Source organism: Abramis brama (assembly GCF_963993115.1).
Source record: "Abramis brama genome assembly, chromosome: 7".
NCBI classification, from domain to species: Eukaryota; Metazoa; Chordata; class Actinopteri; order Cypriniformes; family Leuciscidae; genus Abramis; species Abramis brama.
This window is the reverse complement of record NC_139969.1, coordinates 33,197,750-33,219,198: the sequence shown is the minus strand read 5'-3', so window position 1 is coordinate 33,219,198 and position 21,449 is coordinate 33,197,750. Positions and strand designations below refer to the sequence as shown.

Here is a 21,449-nt window from a genome sequence, read left to right as displayed (position 1 = left end):
ACAGAATGTGCCCCAGCATAAACTGGTGCAGGATGTTGTTACCCGTTGGAACTCTGTTTATTTGATGCTCGATCGCTTGATAGAACAGAAGGGGCCAGTTTCAGCCGTGCTCACAGATGAGAGTGTGAGCAAACGGTCCGATCGTGACCTGGAGCTATCCACATCACAGTGACGCACAGCAGAGGACATTGTCGCTGTTCTTAAACCGATGATCACTCTGACAGAGCTTTTGTCCCAAGAAAATAATGCATCCCTGTCTGCCACTGTCCCCATGCTTATGAATATTAAAAAAAGACATTTGGTGGTGCATGAGGACGACAGTCGAACCACAAAGATCATCAAGACTACGCTGTCCGAGGAGATGGACAGGCGATGGGAGCTTAAAGGGCCAGGACTGGAAATAAGTGTTTACATCAGTGCGGCGGTGCTTGACCCGCGCTTCAAGAAGCTCTCCTTTCTCTCCGATGACCAAAGAGATGAGGCATATTCAGTGGTGGCAGAACTAGCTGAAAGTCTAACTGACAGGTCTTGCCAGGAGGAAAGTGACACGGTGGATCCTGGGCCTACTGCCCCAAAACAGGACGCTGTAATGGCTATGCTGCTGGCCAGTGATGAAGATGAGGAGGAACAGGATGAGACGAGCGAGATGAAGGTCTATTTGAAGGACTTCACTAAATGCAACGGAGGCCCCCTGGCAGGGCCATCCATAAGGGGGGATAAAGGGGAACGTTTTCTGGGGCCCAGCCGCTAGGGGGGGGCCCATGCAGTCCAGCAATAATTATGTTCATCCTAAATATAAGCAAAGGTTACCATATTTTATTTTGAACCAAAATAGCACCATTAATTGTTGAAAGTGAGAAAAAAATGCATTTTATTTAATGTTGCTGAGTAAAATGTAGCCTGTGTCATAATGAAACACCCCTCTCCTGAAAATGGTCTGAGTAGGCAATTTTTTAATGTATGTAACCAATGCAACGTCAAAACGCCAGTGCTTCGCGCCAGTTCGCGGTGACAAGTGACCTGGAAAAATTACAGCTTAATGTTGGAGTAAATTTATTTGCTATGCCAGGGCCTGCAAATAAATCAGGGTGCCAGAAAAGAAAGGAGAAGAAAAAGAGGGAGCTGGCAAGGGCTTTAGACCCAACTTTTTTCAGTCAGCTCAGAAATTAATAAAGAATTACCTGCGCTCCACAATGAGCCAAGAGAGACTCAATAACCTGGCAATACTTGCCATTGAGTGTGAACTGGCTAAACAGGTGGACTTTAAAGACATTATAAAGGACTTTGCATCCAGAAAGATAAGGAAGATGACTGTATAAGAGGCAAAGATGATACCATAAGGTAATAAACTGCATTTCTGCATGTCCTGTCAGTGTAGCAGATCGTTTGTTAACCTGTGTGTGTGTGTGTGTACCTATGTAGCCCCCATCACTGAGTAAGTCTCTCTCAGTTAAATGTTTGTGTTAATGTAGGAGAGAGAGAGAGAGAGAGAGAGAGAGAGAGCACACGCATGATATGAGTAGCCTATAGCAGATTTGGGGAGGGCCCATTCACTGGACCTTTTCAGGGGCCCAGTCATTTCTGTGGGCGGGCCTGCCCCCTGGAATGGTGGAAGAAAAACGAGGATAGATATCCAAAGTTGTCAAGAGTTGCTAAGAGATTTCACAGCATCCCCTCCACTTCCACGCCATCAGAGAGGATTTTTTCAAAGGCGGGTTTCATTGCCAATAAATCAAGGAGCGCCCTTTTCCCGACCAATGTGAACAAGCTGGTTTTCCTTGCACACAACTTCAGAAGAATCAGACAACCACAGATGCAGTAGAACACTTTTCATATGTGAAGAAGTTATTTTTTTTCTTTTTCTTTTGGGACAATGTGAACTTAAGCTGAAGGCTGCGCGCAAAGCGTCTCAGCAACGAAGACATCCTTTCCTTTTTCTTTTTTTTTTTTGCTGCATGTGCACTTTCTGAAGCCCATTCGATTATGACTTATATTAGGCCTATGTTTATTTTCGTTGTTGTGTAATTGTTTTTATTTATTCAGGCAGGTTTATTGTATTTTGAAAAATGTTTATGACATTCTGGACTAGTGCCAGGCTGTTGCGCTAAGTTTAATTTTATTTATTTATTTTATCCCGATTCCCGAGTGTGAACTGTGGCCTATGTTTATTTTCGTTGTTGTGTAATTGTTTTTATTTATTCAGGCAGGTTTATTGTATTTTGAAAAATGTTTATGACATTTTGGACTAGTGCCAGGCTGTTGCGCTAAGTTTAATTTTATTTATTTATTTTATCCCGATTCCCGAGTGTGAACTGTGAATTAAAAGCCAAGAAATAGGTTCCTAAGTGAGAGATAAAGGCATGTTTTGGCACGTTGTTTTTTTTTAAGCCAATTTGTTCCTATTTTATGTGAACTTTTCTGATGTTTGATATATGTGTGATATGTTTTGTTCATCTGGCTTTAAATGAATAAAAGGTATTTGTTACACACCATGTTTTTCTTTTAGTTTTTTTTTTAGCTCTTTTGTTTGAAATGGAAAAAATCTAGCTGCTATAAAAAAAAACAAAAAAAAAGGTTCGACTATCAGTCGACTACGGCAAAATCTAACGAATCAGATTCGACTATGAAAATCCTTAGTCGAAAACAGCCCTAGTAGGGACAATTTGGGACGAGATCCAGTCAGAGCTGATGTCCCAAGTTTGTGGTAGATGATGCGCACATTTGAATAACGTGATGATCTACCCGGCGGGACATGAGTTGACATGCGCGTGACAGTGACTTAATATTAATCAAACAACAAAAGAAAAAGAGAAAAGAATTCAGTGCTCTTTAATAAGAATTAATTATATTTAATTTATACAAATAAATATGTGAAGAGAGATGCAAAAGCCTCTAAGTGCCATCTGAAATTTTCTTCTAGAATGATCATTTTTATCAAGCTTGTATATTTAAGTTCAGTAATTTCACTTAAATTACAATTCATAGGTATTTTTCATTACCTTTTGAGTGAAATTACTGAGCTTAAATATACCAGCTTCATAAAAATGATCATTCTAGAAGAAAATTTCAGATGGCACTTAGAGGCTTTTGCATCTGAACTCTTCATGTCTGCTTGAAAGAATAAAGACAGATGTATGCAAGTTGTTATAAAGAATGCATATATCATTCATTTAAAGGAAACCTGTGATCTTCTTTTGGAGAAGTGGTTTTATTTAATTTTAAGATAATATTTTTTATGTCACAGCAGTTAAATCTGTCTGTATTGCATGTTCAAACTTTAAAATCATTCATATTAACAGGTTAATAGATGTTTTCTCTGGGAGTATATAATGGGTTTGGAAATTTTAGAGAAATTCTAGATTAATGCATTACAATTTAACTAAACCCATTAGATTTTAAAATCTTATTGTATTTTGTCGACTAAAACAAAAACAATTCAGATGGCTAAAACTAAATGGCATTTTAGTCAAAAGATGACTAAAAATAAATCAAAATATGTTGTCAAAATTAACACTGGAGTCGGTCACCGTGATTTTGCCAAGTAAGACATGATCCTGGATCATAATATTTTGTTGTTCCTGGAATAACATTCCTGTCCCAAAATTTAGTCCTTACCCTATTCCTACCCCTAAACCTAACCCTACCCATAACTTTTCCCTAAAATAAGAGGGAAATGAGAGGTGAATAACACTGATGTTGAGCATCTCACCCTGGGTCTAAGCCTAAACTTGACATAAACTGTAAACGTGTCCCTCAAATCTGATTGGTTGATTGGAAAGTTGTTCCAGGATCAACAAAGATGTTGATCCAGGAACATGTGGTGAAATCACGTTCACCCACTGGAGTCGACGTGTCGGAGCGGTCAAAAGTGACATCTACGTATACATCTCTATGACCCGCCCTGTCTCTTCCAATGATGAAGTTCCACTTAGGTGTTCTGTTCCGTACATACTGTACTAACCCACAGAAACATTTCTACTCATGAAAGGTGAAGCTAATAAACATATGATTACGACAAGCATATGATTTGTTTGTGATTTTCATAAGATTTGGGCTATTTTTATAGGAATAAAGGATGTTTACATGAGAAATGCTAAGCAGGTGTAGGGATTAGCTTTTTCTAAACTGCAACAAACAACATATATCTGCTTCATTATATGACCAAAATGACCACATTAGATCGCAATTGGAAGTTATTACAAACACTAGATGGTGGTTTACAGTGAACTTTGAGTAAAAGCATAGTATTAATCTCATAAATTAACACGTGTAGCTTGATCCTAATTATAATTCACCTTTTACCCAGATACGATTATATTTCATGATGCATGTTGTCAAAAAATTCATGTAAGGTTGTAAGAAAATGTTTTGTTTTGTTTTGTTTTGTAAATGAGTATAATGTAATTTGGGATCAAAGGGATGTGGATGGGTAAGCCAAAGTAATGACACAACTTATTTGACAACAATTGTAATTTTTTTCTCCCAACAAAATCAAAGTCAATATTTCTAGCTGCTGAATCCAAGACCAGTGACCAAGACTAATGATTTGAACTCCAAAAATCCATGTATTACAAGATTCATTTTTGATACATGTAGATACATGTGACATCAACATTGCAGCAAGCTAGAAGCTAGTAGGGGTTGAGCTATTGTATTGAACGTTGTAACAAGCTATTTTATGGATGGTAACTAATATTATTACTGAAATCTTATTAGTAATTAGTTAATGCAATATTACTGCAAAAAGTAATATTATTACACGCGTTATTAGTGATGCATTACTGTCCAACACTGTCTGGGAATTACCTATTGCTGTCTCCTGCTATATCAGTAGATTTTTTTGTTGCTTTAACTTTTAATTAAATTCTGTTGCATCTCAACATTTCCAAAGTGCATCTTTACTTTTGGGTTAACCACATTCCAGTGGCTTGAAGAGTCTGACTCTCACACCATTGACCTGAATTTGAGTCCCAGCTCTGACAAGTACTAGATTAATGTGTGTTGAGTTGACTCACAATAGTCGTTTCTTCTCCATTCTCTCTGAAGGCCGTAGCAATGCTGTTCTGCACAGCTTTGATCCATGCCTGCCGCAGTTTCTCTGAGTCTGCCTGCATCATCCAGCTCCTGATACGCAACAGGTCATACAAGTCAAACTTTGAATACAAAAAAGACTCATACTGCTACCCAGAGAAGACAGACTCAAACATACTTGGATGGGGACACCACTTCGAAACAGAACCGTCTTTCCACATCCTCACAGTGTTTAACAGTGCAGAGTCTCAGATCTTCTACCACTACAGTGGGGTTATCCTGAAACATTTCAGCACATAACTGTAGAAAACCACTGTAACAACTTTATTTAAGTCTTTACAACAGACTTACCCTGAATCTCTTTTGATAAACCAGCTGACTGTTTTGTATAGAAAACCATCGTCTATTAGGGGAAGAAAATAACTGGATTCAGCCACAGATTAAAAGTTTTATGAGAGAGTATTTGTGGACAGTAGAAAGTAAAAAGTGTTCAAGATGGTTCCCTTTCAAGGGAACTCGCGTTGCGTCGAGTTTGACGCTATGGGAACGCTTTGCGTGATGACGTCTTGAAGCACATGTAAAATCAGTCCAATGGCGTGGCGGAACGTCAGAGGCGGGTGACGTCACGTACCAGGAAGCTATAAAAACCGGCCCGAAACAGAAAATGACAGCTTTCTGAGTCTTCAGTTGCGCTCTGTGTTGAAATCTGTCTGTCTTATTTGGTGTTGTCTGTATATATATTTATATTATTCAGTATGGCGAGCAAGCAGCAGTTTAGAGTGTGTGTCCATCCCTGCCCGCGTTATTTAACGGGAGGTGACACACACACTCTTTGTGTTGTTTGTTTGGGAGAGGAGCATGCCCAGTCAGCACTCGAGGGTGGTGACTGTGAGCATTGCTGTGCGCTTCCTTTGTGTACACTCCGATCCCGCCTGGCTCGGTTCTATCCCGACCACGTTCCCCAGGGCTCGGGTCCCGCCGCTGCCGAGGCACGGCGTCGATCTCAGTCCTGGGGTTCACAAATGGATTTATCAGTGGATGTTGAGACGGGCTCTGCCTTATCTCAGCATCCTTCTGATAGATCCAGTGCCTCTCATCAGGGTGTGGAAGCACGCGCTGCGGTTACTTCCCCCCCGATAGAGGTACCAGTACTGCAACTATCCAGCTCTGAGGAGTTGGATGTTGTGAGTATTGAAGCTGAGTCTGAGGATTCGCCACCTCAGTCTCATGCGTTTGAGGAACTGCTCGATGTCATTACTAGAGCGGTTGACAGACTATCTATTGAGTGGCCAGAGGATCGGCAGGACGTTCGTTCGAAAAGTAAGCTCGACGAACGCTTCCTGCCATCTCGTGCTCAGCCCCAGCGCAGGAGCCTGCCGTTTTTCCCCGATCTCCACACCGAGGTGTCGAGATCGTGGGGGAAACCAGTGTCTCACAGAGTATACACACCACACACTTCTCTCTATTCCTCTATTTCAAAGTATAAAGAGTATGGTTATGGGGAGATGCCGAGGGTGGAAGAGACGCTCGCGGGCTATCTCTCTCCAGCAACGGCATCTTCCCTGAAGGCTCCTACACTTCCCTCTAAGCCAGTAAAAATGACTTCGTCCCTGGTACATAAATCGTATGCAGCCGCTGGTCAAGCTGCAGCGTGTCTGCATACGATGTCCATCCTACAAGCATATCAGGCAGAATTATTGGGGGATTTAGAGGAGGGCGGGGGAATTGGTCCCGACACTGTGGCTGAACTTCGCAGAGCCACAGATGTTTCTCTCAGGGCCACCAAGGAGACCGCTAAATCTATCGGGCGGTCTATGGCAGCCCTGGTGGCCACTGAGAGGCATCTGTGGCTCAATCTAAGCGATATAAAGGACAAAGAGAAACATGTTCTTTTAGATGCTCCGGTTTCCACTGCCGGGTTATTTGGGGATGCAGTGAATATTGCGGTTGCAAAATCTCAAGAAGCCGCTAAACAAGCAGCTGCTCTCCAAAAGCTTCTTCCCCGCCGTTCTTTCTATGAGGCTGCTGAGCGGGAGCAGCCTCACTCCTCTAAAAAGGGCGCTGAGCACCGTGCCACTCAGAAGCAGAGCGTGTCCTCCCGTGCTCCCCCACAAAAATCTCGGGGACACGGAGGGCGCGCTCAAACCCAGCAGTCTTCGAGGGGTAAAGCGGATCTGCGGACCGTTATTACCGCCAAGAAGGCTGCTGGGAAGAAATCCTGACGTCCGAGGGCTCAGGACTAATGAGGGTAGTCCCCCCCGAAGCAGAGCGGTTAACACCTCTTTTTACGGTGCCCGTCTCTCTTCGGTACCCTCAGGGGACCGTTCTGCTAACCCTGCCGCCTCCGGTGTTACAGGGCGCAGCGGTCTCCGGCGAGCACATATCTCAAGGACCACCCGGAAACGTAGTGGCCTCGGGATGCCCGCCCCCTCCGAGGAGGGTGTTAGAGCAGTCTGTTCGGTCGCTCCCTGCCGGTGCGCCGTTACAGGGCGTCGAATTGACTGCTCAACAACAACAAAATCCAGAAACCAGTCTCGAGAGGCTGGTACCTCTAGTAGAATCTTTGACAGCGTGGAAACTACTGTCAAATGTTTCTCGTTGGGTCCTGCAGACCGTGGAAAGAGGGTATCTGATACAATTCAAGAAACGCCCTCCTCGGTTTATGGGGGTCCTGCCCACAGTGGTGGCCCCCGAGCAGGTTCTGGTTATGGAACAAGAAGTGAACACTCTGTTAGAGAAAGGGGCCATAGAATATGTACCTCCCTCCGACAGGGAAACCGGGTTTTACAGCCGGTACTTCATAGTTCCAAAAAAGGACGGGGGATTGCGTCCCATTTTAGATCTTCGAGTTCTGAACGATTCAGTCATGCAGCTCAAGTTCAAAATGTTAACATTGAGACAGATCGTGCCACAGATCAGATCCGAGGACTGGTTTGTCACGATAGATCTCAAGGACGCATATTTCCACATTTCCATCCGTCCGTGTCATTGGAAGTTCCTGAGGTTTGCTTTCGGGGGCAAAGCTTACCAATATCGTGTTCTTCCATTCGGCCTAGCTTTATCACCCCGCACTTTCACCAAATGCATGGATGCAGCTCTGGCGCCGCTGCGCCTCCAGGGTATTCGCATAATGAACTACATCGACGATTGGTTGATTTTAGCTCAGTCGCATCAGTTGGCGGTTCAACATCGAGATGTTGTTCTCGCCCACATGAAAGAGCTGGGGTTACGGCTGAACGCCAAGAAGAGTGTGCTTTCTCCACTCCAGAGGACCACTTTTTTAGGCGTGGTTTGGGACTCAGTGTCGATGCAGGCGCGCCTGTCACCGCCACGTATAGAGTCCATCCTTGCAGCTGTGAAAAGTGTAAAGCTAGGCCAGCTACTCACTGTCAAACAGTTCCAGAGACTGTTGGGTCTCATGGCGGCAGCTTCCAACGTGATACCTTTTGGACTGCTGCACATGAGGCCCCTGCAGTGGTGGCTCAGGACCAGGGGGTTTTCCCCGAGGGGCAACCCATTTCGCACAATCAAGGTCACGCGGCGATGCCTACGTGCCTTGGTTATGTGGAAGAAACCTTGGTTCCTGTCCCAGGGCCCAGTGTTGGGAGCTCCTTGTCGTCGCAAACTGCTAACGACGGATGCTTCCCTCACGGGTTGGGGAGCGATCCTGGAGGGTCGCTCATCTCAAGGTCTGTGGGAAGACCATCATCGTTCCTGGCATATCAATCGCCTAGAGATGTTAGCCGTCTTCCGGGCTCTGAGGAGCTTTATCACAGATCTCAGGGGACACCATGTGTTAGTGCATACGGACAACACGTCGGTAGTCGCCTATATCAACCACCAAGGGGGTCTGCGCTCGCGCCCATTATCCAATCTGGCGCGCCATATCCTCTTGTGGTCCCAGGGGAAGTTGCTGTCACTCAGAGCAGCCTACATCCCCGGGGTTCAGAATATAGGAGCAGACACTCTGTCGAGGCAGGGGCCGAGGCCCGGGGAATGGAGGCTCCACCCCGAGGTGGTGGAGCTGATATGGAGGGAGTTCGGCCAAGCACAAGTGGATCTGTTTGCGTCTCGAGAGACGTCTCACTGTCCACTTTGGTTCTCCCTCACGCATCCAGCTCCTCTGGGACTGGATGCTATGGTTCAGACGTGGCCGAGGCTACGTCTGTACGCCTTTCCCCCAGTTGCTCTGCTCCCGGGAGTTCTGGAGAGAGTTCGCAGGGACCGGGTTTGCCTGCTTCTTATAGCCCCGCGTTGGCCGGGCAGAGTATGGTTTCCCGATCTGGTCTCCCTCCTCGACGGGCATCCTCTGGAGTTACCCGTCAGGAGAGACCTTCTGTCCCAGGCAGGGGGCTCAATATTTCACCCCCGCCCAGAACTGTGGAACCTGTGGGCTTGGCCTCTGAGGGGGCCCAGCTCATAGAGTCAGGTCTCTCAACTGAGGTTGTTGAGACCATTCTACAATCCAGAGCTCCCTCCACGAGGAAACTTTATGCCCTGAAGTGGAGAGTCTTCACTTCTTGGTGTAGTGACCGTCGGTTGGACCCAGTTAACTGCCCAATTGGTACAGTGCTGGAGTTCCTGCAGGACCGGTTCACTGCAGGTCTGACCCCGTCCACCTTAAAGGTTTATGTGGCGGCCATAGGTGCTTACCACATTCCTTTGGGTGGAATGTCTGTGGGGAAAGACCCTTTAATATCTCGTTTCCTTCGTGGCACTTGGAGGCTGAGGCCTGCAGTTCGCTCTAGGGTGCCACCATGGGACTTGTCCATTGTACTACAAGGCCTGTCCCTGGCCCCCTTTGAGCCCATTGAGGAGGTTCCTGAGAAATTTCTAACTCTGAAAGCTCTTTTTCTTCTGGCTATTTCTTCTCTTAAGAGAATAGGGGATCTGCAAGCATTGTCGGTTGCTCCGTCATGCTTAGAGTTTGCTCCGGGTATGGTGAAAGCTTTTCTTCATCCCAGACCGGGTTATATCCCCAAGGTCCCCACTAATGTGGTCAGACCTATCGTTCTGCAGGCCTTTTGTCCTCCTCCCTTCCAGAATGCGGACCAGGAGGCTAATAATTTGCTTTGCCCAGTTCGGGCGTTGGACGCCTATGTCCACAGAGCTGCCCTGTGGCGTAGAAGTGATCAGTTATTTGTTTGCTTTGGCTCCCCTAACAAGGGAGGCCCGGTGTCTAAGCAAAGAATGAGCAAGTGGGTGGTTGAGGCTATCTCACTTGCTTATGAGGAGGCTGGGCAGCCTTCTCCTTTGGCTGTCCGGTCGCACTCTACTAGGAGTATGGCGGCCTCTAAGGCCCTTATTTCAGGAGTTTCTTTACAGGACGTTTGTGATGCGGCAGGCTGGTCCTCACCGCACACTTTCGTCAGGTTCTACTCTCTGGATCTAGACTCTGCTCCAGGGTCTCATGTTTTGTCATCCTAGTGCTGCTCTACTAGATTTCACACAGGACAGACATTTGTAGCTATGGAGGCGTTGGTATAGACGTTCCCATAGCGTCAAACTCGACGCAACGCGAGTTCCCTTGAAAGGGAACGCTCCGGTTACGACTGTAACCTCGGTTCCCTGAAGAGGGAACGAGCGTTGCGTCACCTTGCCATATCTCCTTCATGCCTGTCAGCACGACTTCAGACTTTATTAAGCTGTCATTTTCTGTTTCGGGCCGGTTTTTATAGCTTCCTGGTACGTGACGTCACCCGCCTCTGACGTTCCGCCACGCCATTGGACTGATTTTACATGTGCTTCAAGACGTCATCACGCAAAGCGTTCCCATAGCGTCAAACTCGACGCAACGCTCGTTCCCTCTTCAGGGAACCGAGGTTACAGTCGTAACCGGAGCGTTTTGGAGATCCAGGATGTGTGGCAGATGATTTAAAACTAGAGAAGTATGCAATATGCTACCTGTCAATAAGCCAAGAAACAAGATGAGCGCAAATAAAAAAATATATAAAACTACTAAAAATAATATCTATAAAAAAAGTTGCAGATGAGAAAAATTTATTCTGAAATGAAATGTTAGCTTACTCCCAACACAAACAGTTCACTACCACAATGAGCAGCCACACCTGTTCCAGGTTTTGAAGGCATTGCTTGCTCTTTTGAAGAGGTATCCCTCCATAGCTATTCCATTATCAGTGTCTACATTATATTCCAGTTTTGTGTCTTCAGTGGAGAAATCCTTGAACATCCACATAGAAAAGTAACAGTCAGTAATATTATATGCAGTGATTGGTTCATTATAGTTGCTCAAAATTTCAGGGAAAAAGTTACTGCATAAAAAAACACACAAATGAGAACATATTTGTGTCATATTTGACACTAAAATAAAATGTAAGAAATAGATAAAGAAAAGTATTTTAGGACCATTAAGATTTGTGATTCTTATTTATTTTATCCATCCAAGGATAAAATAAATAAATAAAAGAAATCAGTAATATAAATAAAAGCAATACAAAAATATACATTCATGATGTATAAATACTTAATTGAAATATTCAAAAATATTAATAAATATTTTCACAATGTAAAATTTCTGAATAGTCCTAAAAAGGCTCAAATTTCTTTATGCAAAATAGAATTTCTTAGTATCTTGGGTGAAATATACTTCATGATATCCAACGCTATTTGTTAAAATTGCCTACAACAATTTAAGAGAGAGAAGTTTTACCTGCAAAGCAGCCTGATTGGTGTAGAAAGAAAACATGAGTTAGATTTGTAGAGGAAGATACAGAAGAAGTTTCTTAAAGTATGTGTTTTCAATGGAATTAAAAATTAGTTTCTGCTCATATTTTACCATCTGTTGGATAGTTGAGTGTTTTTGCTCCATGTCTCTTTTTTCCTTTGCTGAATCCACCACCAGCTGATCCAACTGACAAACCAAACACCCAACAAAGTGAGCTTCACATTTTAACACACATGAAATGCATGTGTACATTTTTAATGCATGCCTTTGTACCTGACCACTGAGCTGCTTCATTAATGGTTGAAGCTGGCTAAAGAAATCATATCCTTGATGGAAAAACGTGAGGTTGGCATTCATATAGGACAGCATCTACAAAGACAGATTATAAAGAATATATTTTTTTAATCTGTAATTAAATTTTCCTCTGTAAATAATGCATCTTAAGTTAACTTTAATTTGTAGTTCTTCTAAATCTTACAGATTTGAGGATTTCCAATCTTCTTTTGGACTGAAGGACATTTATCTGAAAAAGAAGCAAAACAGGTATAAACAACAAATGGAAAGATGGTCAGAACACTTGTCGAATTGACAAAGCCTTGTCTGATTTAAGCCTATCTTCTTCGGTTGTCCATTGAAATCCGATGATGACGTCCACGCCTTTAATGGTGAGATCTTTGATGGCTGAACAGTCCTATCCTGGACCCACAAGCTCTATTGCAGGTGGGGCATATGTATGTGATGGTGTTGGCGGTGGTAACAGTGGCAGCTATATAGCTGTATTTCTCCTGGCTCGCTTCTGCTGTCTTCTGGTTGTCCTCTTCATCTCTAGCGTACAAGCCCCATCTCTACACAGCTGTCGCCAGATGGTACAGTCAGCAGCAACATCTTCCAGATCCTCAGGTCTGATCTTACACTTCCTCAAGGCGTTCTTCATCTGATCCTTATAATGCTTCTTCGGCCCCCCAGTGTCGACCATGATGTAACTGGCCATATTGTACTCTGCGGGGCAGCCGACATGGGGGCATCCTTATCACATGCCCCAACCACTGTAATTGGCGCTGGGTAATCATGGCCTCAATACTTCTATAGTTGGTCTTTTTAAGTATTTCAATGTGAGGCACACAATTATGCCAGGTGATTCCCAGAATGCGCGGAAGGCAGCTTATGTGGAAGTGCTCTAAGGACTTGATGTGACGGATGTAGGTTACCCACGCTTCACAGCTATAGAAGAGGGTAGTGACACAGACCGCTTGGTATATGGCAACTTTTGTGGAGGGATGAAGGTTCTTATTAAGAAAGACTCTATACCGAAGTCTCCCAAAGGCAGCTGATGCCTGTTTAATTCGGCTCTGGATTTCATTGTAGATGCCGCTATCCTCAGAGAGAAAACTCCCCAAATATTGGAAAGATGGCACTATTGACAACTGTTCATCTCCAACAGTGAAGGTAGGTAATGTGGGTGGGACATTGGTACTCCATTGGCAGACCACTTCTGTCTTGGTGGTGTTGACAGTCCTATGTACGCCCTCACTGCCACAGCAAGGACAGTTTGAAGATCCTCCGGAGAATGGGCTACAAAAGCACAGTCGTCTGCATACTACAGCTCCAGGACCTGCTCCAGATTTTTGTGGTTGTGTGTAGCATCCTAATATTAAAGAAGTTGCCATCTAATCTGAAGTCCACTGCCACACCACTGCTGTTTTCAATCTCGTTGTGGAGAAGCTTGGTGACACACAGGAGGAAGATGTTAAAGAGCACTGGTGGTAGCACACACCCCTGCCTCACCCCTGTGCGTACAAGGAAGGGCTCGGACTGTTGTCCGCCTATGGTCACCCGAGCAGTAATCCCATCATGGAATTGGCGGAGGATGTTAACAAACTTATTGGGAAAGCCAAACCTCAGCAGGACATCCCATAAGAGAATGCTTTTGAGAGATCAACAAAGGCCATTAACATGATTTGTCCTGATGTTGCTCCCGGCACTATTCCTGAAGCTGCCGGGCTGTGAAGATCATGTTCTTTCTAAACCCACACTGTGATTCTGGCAGCACTGACTCAGTGATGTTGTTAATAAGTCTCTGAAGCAGCACCTTGGCCATGACCTTACCACCAACAGAAAGGAGTGATATGCCCCTAATATTGCCGCAGACGGCCTTGTCACCCTTGTTCTTATAGATGACTACAATGTTTGCATCTCTCCATTGCTGTGGGATGTTCTCATCAGTCCAACCCTTGGTGATGTACTGGTAGAGGGTGTGGATACATATGTATCCTCCCTCCTTCAGTATCTCAGCAGGGATGTTATCAGCGCCAGGGGACTTGTTGTTCTTAAGGGAACGGACAGATGATAAAACCTCCTGGAAGGTTGGTGGTAGACTGAGATGATGGATGGGAGGAAGTTCAGGCAATTCGTCCAGGATGGTGGGGTCTGCATCAGAGTTGATTAAGCAGACTGTCAAAATGGTCAGCCCACCTCAATGGGATACTATTCTGGTTCTTCAGAAGTGTTTGCAGCTGTTTTCAGCGAAGTGACGCAGCGATTTGTTGGACCGTAGATGGTTTTGACAGCATTATAAAAATAATGCATGTCATTTTTATCGGCAAAGGATTGGATTTCATGTGCCTTTTCAGTCCACCACTCATTCTGTATGGCCCGTATTTCCTTTTACACTTTCCTCCGAGCTGCCTGCCAATGCTGTCTAGTCTTAATGGATGAAGGGCTGTCTAAAGTTGCCCGGTGTGCTTTTCCCATATCCTTAAGCAGGTTGTGGATGGTGGCTGAGTTATCGTCAAACCAGTCTTGGTGGTTCTTGCTCTTATAGCCGATGGATTTGGCTGCTGCATTGTAGAGGATACAGCGCTAATATAGTTCCACTGTCGTTCCATGGTGTTTTCTGAGCTCAGACAAGTTTCCGACTAGGAAACATCGAAACTCACTTTTTGCTTCCATGTTTCCCACGCGGTTACAATTTAGCCTCCTTTTGTTGGGCCTTTGCAGCCGAAAAGGGGAACACACTTTCATATTGGTGTCATACGATCATACGATGGTCGGTCCAGCACTCTGCACCTCTCATGCTCTAGTGATGAGAACATCCTTGATGTCACTACACCTCATAATGATGAAATCAATCATGTGCAAATGTTTAGAGGGAGGGTGCATCCACTCAGCCTTTCACTAATGCCAACAGGTGTTTCTGTGAGACTTGGTAGAAGGGTGTTCTTGATGGCTACTCCTACTCCATAAAGATGTTTTCCAACTGGGGGAAAACCTTTCCAGAAGAAGGTATAGCCCGCCCCTTCCTCTGTTAGAAAGCCTTCATCCAGAAGCCTGGTCTCACTCAGGGCAGCGATATCGATGTTGTAGCGGCTCAGCTCAGCAGAGATCAGGGCTGTTCTCCTGTGAGGTCTGTCAGAGATCCCATGCGAGTCCAGGAGAGTCCTTACATTCCATGTTGCCAGTTTTATATTGTATTATTTCTTATTTTCCTTATTTCGACCGCAGTAGTGGAATAACCCGATAGGCACGGTAACCTATCCAGGTAAATGGTTGAATGGCCAATTTTCAGGCCACCTTTTCTAGGCCCTTCCCCTATTGGGGTGAGCAGTGCGGTCCCTAAATGGGGCTGCTCAGTCGCACAGGGGTCTGCCGAAACAGCTGCCACTCAGTCCCAGTTGATAGCGACCAAATACCCTGTGCCGCTGCCATGCAGGATTCTGACTAGGAGCTCCCAGTCCCAGAATGTACCTGCTCCCGTTGCCAGACGCCCCATCGTTGTAGGGTCCAGGTATTGTCAATGTGGTCAGAGGTGGAGACCTGCGCAAGGAAGGTCATCCCCAGTAGCATCTTCACAATGATGAGGTAAATACCGATGGCAAGGGTGGTCCCAGGACAACCGGTTCCCCATCTTGGCTGCAGGAGGCTGCCGGGTCCTTCGTCTGTTAAGGCCCACCTTTTACGCACCTCCAGCGCATTGCTTTTCTGTTAGGGTGTGCTCCCTTAGCCTTGTCTCAACAGACTAACCACAAGGCAGTGGGGCTATTTGCCCATAGCTGGGATAGTGGTTGACGGGTGACAGGGCGTGTCCACGCAGTGGTGGGACTGTGCACCGCGTCTCTGGGGCCCACTGCTGCTCCGAGATCCCCTGTAGTTTAGCCTGGGACCGTATGATACCCAGTTTCCGTGTGTGGCCCCGAGGAGGCACTACAGGAGTCTTGGTGGTGGAGAGGCTCTGTACTGGCAGGAGGAGGCTTATGCACTCAGCTCCTCTTTTCACCCTCTATCAAGAAGGCTTAGTCAGCGGCAACAGCTGAAAGCAGACAGTAACAAGCAGAGAGCACAGCGCGGCATGCAGCATGCACTAACTACCAGCACCACTACACTACTGCACTAGACGCTTTACACACACCCTGTATTGTACACACACACATTAAGCCTATAGTTATATAATATACAGCATAAAATGATAGATAGACAGTCAGACAGACAGATCGATAGATACTATAGATACTACAACCTAAACGGACTGACTACGAAATGTTTAATAATAAAAGAAAGGGCGCTTAACAAACCTGTAGCACATAGTCAAGGGCGATGTGACGGAAGCACTTGCGTGTTGTGGTCAGGATGTTGGTGGCTTCTTCTACCTCGTGCTGTTTGTTACGAGGCACCTGGGCATTTTTCACCAGGGCCACCTCCTTCTCTTCACTCACCTTATCAAACTGCTTCTTAGCATCTTTAAACTTCTTCAAGTCTCTGCAAATCAAAGTTTTAAGAGGAGAAATGGTCCCAAAAACAACCCACTCAGCAGAAAATATGTATAAAGCATTTAAAACTTAAACACTTACTCCTTCACAAAAGCCTGAAGCTGAGACTTGATGGATCTCTGGGCTTGATCAAATAATATCTAAAAGGAAAGGTAGCAAATAGAAAGTACTGCATTTAATTCATTGTGAGTTTGATTACAAATTAAAGTAGAAAATACTAATACAACATCAATGTAATAAAAACACACACACTAATATACAATCAATTTTAAAGGTGGGTTTTATTTTAGAAAACTAACTGATGCCATTTGAGAAATATAGAATGTGTATTGTTTCATATTGCTGAACCCAATAATTTAACCTAATAATTAGAACGGAATGCATTAACACATTAAATGAGATTATTTAAATATACATATAATTAATCATAATTAAAGATTGTTTTGATAGTCAACCCTAATTATTTTATATTAATGTCATTGTTGTATTTTAATTTATTAATAGATATGATGATCATTATTATAATTACAATAACAAAAACAAAAAAACAATATGTAACCAGAAGAAATCCCCCAAATTATGTTAATTAAACAATGTTATGTTTTGTATGATTTATAGAGTACTTATTTATGTAATGATGAGGTAACATGAACACTTATGTAAATAAATAAAAGATTTCAGAACTAGAGACACGCATCCAAACTTTAATTAAGGATAGTAAGAATGCAAGGGCTTTAGATACTACTTTGGATGTGACTAGCTTAGTGAACTCTGTACATTGTTCGGTTCCGGCTGTAGAGCCTGTGTAGCAGGGCAACTGGGTGACTGTGAAACGGCATTGTCGCGGGACAAAACACAGCTGTTCCTTTCTGATTAAAACATGAAACATGTTTTACCCACTGAGAATCCTGTTGAAAGTGCTCTAGTTATTGGCGATTCTATTACACGTAACGTGAAAATAGAGACAACAGCCACCATAGTCACATGTTTGCCAGGAGCCAGAGCGCCTGACATCAAAGCAAATTTAAAAGTGCTGGCTAATGCTAATTGTAAATTCTCTAAGATTATTATTCATGTCGACACTAATGATGTTCGACTTAGACAGTCGGAGATCACTAAAATGAAAGAGGTGAGTGAGCTAACAAGTAGTAGTAGCTGGAAGAAAACAAAACTAGAGGTTTTTCGCATTTCGTGGAAAGAGAGCACGATTGCGTACAGAGTGGCTAGATCTGCTTATTTTTCGACTCTCTTAGAAGAAAATAAACACAACCCTAGGTATACAGTGGCTAAATTAACAAGAAATAAAGCTTCAGCTTCTGACGTTTCCAAACAGCATAGCAGTAATGACTTTATGAACTTCTTTACTTGTAAGATTGATAATACTAGGGAGAAAATTATAACTATGCAATCGTCTACTACAGTATCACAACAGACTGATGTGCATTGTAGTGTCCCTGAGGAAAAATTCCATTCATTCGTTGCTATAGGAGAGGAAGAATTATCTAAACTCTTTAAATCATCTAAATCAACAACATGTATGTTAGACCCTATACCGACTGAAAGAAATGCTTCCAGAGGTCATAGATCCTCTTCTTAAAATCATTAATTAATCTTTGTCATCAGGATATGTATCAAAAATTTTTAAGCTGGCTATTATTAAACCTCTTATTAAAAAAACGATCCTAGAGAATTAGTCAATTATAGGCCGATCTCAAATCTTCCCTTTCTGTCAAAAATACTAGAAAAGGCAGTATCCTCGCAACTATGTTCCTTGATTTAGACCATATTATAGTACTGAGACTGCTATCATTAGAGTTACAAATTATTTGCTGTAATCATCCGATCATGGCTGTTTCTCTCTATTAGTGTTACTGGATCTTAGTGCTGCATTTGATACCATCGACCACAACATTCTTTTGAATAGACTCGAAAATTCTGTTGGCATTAGCGGAATTGCATTAGCATGGTTTAAATCATACTTATCTGACCAGTTATCAGTTTGTAGCAGTAAATGAAGAGATGTCATATCTATCACAAGTTCAGTATGGTGTACCACAAAGCTGAGTACTAGGACCGTTGCTTTTCACCCTGTACACTCCTACAGCCACCAAGTTCTTAAATTCTCTTGAGCCTATTACTATGTCCAGTTTGACAGATATAGTTCTTAGGCTCAAGCCTACTGTCTCATCTCATGATATTGTGCCTACATGGTTTTTTAAACAAATATTTGATAAAATTGGGCCTTGGATTTTGTCCATTATAAATAAGTGTCTTCTCTCAGGTTCCGTTCCTGCTCTCTGCAAACATGCTACAGTGAAACCTGTATTGAAAAACCCAAACTCGGACATTAATGATCTATCAAATTTTAGACCCATTTCAAATCTATCTTTTATATCCAAGATCCTAGAGAAAACTGTGTTAATGCAGCTGCAGAGTTTTCTTGATGAGAACAGTATTCTTGAAAAATTCCAGTCTGGCTTTAGGTTGCTCCACAGTACGGAATCTGCTTTATTAAGAGTCTTGAATGATATTTTACTTTCTCTTGACTCAGGGGATTCTGTTATTTTAATTCTTCTAGATCTGAGTGCAGCGTTTGATACTGTTGACCATAGAATTTTATTATCACGTCTTGAACAAATTGTTGGCATCCGTGGAAGTGCTCTCAGTTGGTTTAAGTCGTACCTCACAAATAGAACTTTCTCTGTTGGCATTGGAAGCTCTCTTTCGTCTGTAGCACCTCTTACCTGTGGTGTTCCACAAGGCTCCATTTTGGCACCTACTCTGTTCTCATTATACATGTTGCCACTTGGCTCTATTTTTAGGAAACACGGAGTGTCTTTTCATCTATATGCAGACGACACTCAAATCTATCTGCCTTTTAAACGTACTGACACAAAGGGTCTAGAAAACGTCTCAGGTTACGACTGTAACCTATGTTCCCTGAGAACAGGGAACGAGACACTACGTCAGAATGACGCTATGGGGAACGCCTCAGGCGTGACAGGTGTCTGAAATAAATATCAACTCACGTCAATTATGTTGACCGGCGACAGCCCGTGAATCATCAGCTTGATTGATTAACGCGCAACCTGGATGTATAAAGGGAAGCCTTGCATACATGACAACATCCTATCGTCTGAAGGGACTGTTGCAGGCAGGCCCCGAGGCATGGCAGGAAGACGTAGTGTCTCGTTCCCTGTTCTCAGGGAACATAGGTTACAGTCGTAACCTGAGACGTTCCCTTTCGAAAGGGAACTCTACACTACGTCAGAATGACGCTATGGGGAACGATATACCAACGCCACCATGCTGAGGGGAGTGCATGCCCAAAGGCAGTGACAACTGTCCGAACCAGTAATTCAGAAAACACTGGAACCACTCACCCTTAGGTCACATCGGGCTGTCAGTGACAGCACTCCCTACCGGTCATCACCCAAGCTAATGAACCAAGAAACCGCCAGAACATAGTTAATGGGGGGTATATCTGGGCCAGCTCAAAGGCTTAGGACCACAGCTTCCAAAAGAAGGGGTCCCTTCTAGGGAGTGTGGCTAGGGGGCCCAAGGGACTCCCAGCCAGTCACTATTCAGGGGAGCGTGCCACCTGAAATACCACCAGGCAGGCCTGACCTGGTGTCACTACATAAGACACTAGAGTCTGGCCACTTCCTGTCTGTCTGAAGACAGAGCCTCTGGACACTTGCCTTAAGAAGGCATCCAACCCGAGGGACTGCGAAACAGGCAGTGAACCACTCAGCCCGGATCTCAGAGACGGGAAACCCTGGAGAGTATGACTCAGCATAGTGCTTTACAACCCTTGCCAGCGAGGGGAGTCTCTCTACTCGATCCATGGATCTACCCAGTGTTTGTGTTTCAAAACACTGAGGAGGCCTGTGAGGGCCTAAAGGGAGCTACCTCCAGGAAGGCCTGGTAGGACCTCTAACCTGGCGACCACAACATGGGGGAGCTTGTATTCAACCACAATATGTGGGAGTTTACCTTCAGGAAGGCCGGTGAGGCCTCTGACCTGGCAACCACAACATGTGGGAGCTCATATTAGGAAGGCCGGTGAGGCCTCTAACCTGGTGACCACAGCATGTGGGAGCTCCTATCAGGAAGGCCGGTGAGGCCTCTAACCTGGCGACCACAACATGTGGGAGCTCATATCAGGAAGGCTGGTGAGGCCTCTAACCTGGCGACCACAGGATGTGGGAGCTCACTTTCAGAAAGGGAATAAAGCGTACAGCGCACAACCCTTACCATAAAAAATGGAAATAGAAAGTACATGAAAGAAAGTGCATGTACTTAGCCATTCTGAACCCAAGAAGGCCTGATGAGGCCTCTAACCTGGCGACCACAGCATGTGGGAGCTCATACTCGGGAAGGCCGGTGAGGCCTGTAACACGGTGACCACAGTGTGTGGGAGCTCATCAGAATGTGGAAGTTAGCTAGAGAAAAACATCTGTCGTAATAAAGTGACGACAGGAAGTAACTAGAATGGGACCCGAGAGAAAGACCAGGGTCTGAGCCACATAGGAAGGGACAGAAGCGATACGAGCATGACCCTTACCATAGAAAATGGATTAGAAAGTACACAAGACATAAGTCGTGTGACTTACCAAAAGCATGGACAAAAACGTACGGAACGTATGCACCAAAAAGGAATGAAGTAAAGGTTGCCCGTACTTCATCACTCAAAACACAGTATGTGTGAGCCCACATTCGGGAAGGCCGGATGAGGCCTGTAACCTGACATGTAAAAACTCAAACCCAGGAAGGCCTGGTGAGGCCTGTAACCAGGGAACCACCGTACGTGGGAACCTATAATCAGGAAAGCCAGAAGAAGCCTGCAACCTGATAGACACAAAACGTGGGAGTTCTCATTCAGTAAGGCCTGGTGAGGCCTGTCACCTGACATGAAAGAACTCATAACCAGGAAGGCCGCAGAGGCCTAAAGCCTGGTGACCACTAAT

General features: G+C 44.4%; 1 protein-coding gene across 1 annotated transcript in view; it reads right to left on the bottom strand.

The window, feature by feature from the left end:
* The window catches only part of acap2a (ArfGAP with coiled-coil, ankyrin repeat and PH domains 2a), a 98,619-nt gene that overhangs the window by 45,028 nt on the left and 32,142 nt on the right, over positions 1-21,449 (bottom strand). The window contains exons 5-14 of the mRNA XM_084120210.1: positions 16,561-16,619; positions 16,285-16,468; positions 12,195-12,239; positions 11,990-12,085; positions 11,828-11,902; positions 11,702-11,713; positions 11,100-11,212; positions 5,383-5,434; positions 5,210-5,310; positions 5,016-5,124 (exon numbers count right to left, since the gene is read on the bottom strand). Coding sequence (XP_083976336.1) covers positions 5,016-5,124; positions 5,210-5,310; positions 5,383-5,434; positions 11,100-11,212; positions 11,702-11,713; positions 11,828-11,902; positions 11,990-12,085; positions 12,195-12,239; positions 16,285-16,468; positions 16,561-16,619 — 846 coding nt within the window. The remainder of the gene's footprint in view (positions 1-5,015; positions 5,125-5,209; positions 5,311-5,382; positions 5,435-11,099; positions 11,213-11,701; positions 11,714-11,827; positions 11,903-11,989; positions 12,086-12,194; positions 12,240-16,284; positions 16,469-16,560; positions 16,620-21,449) is intronic.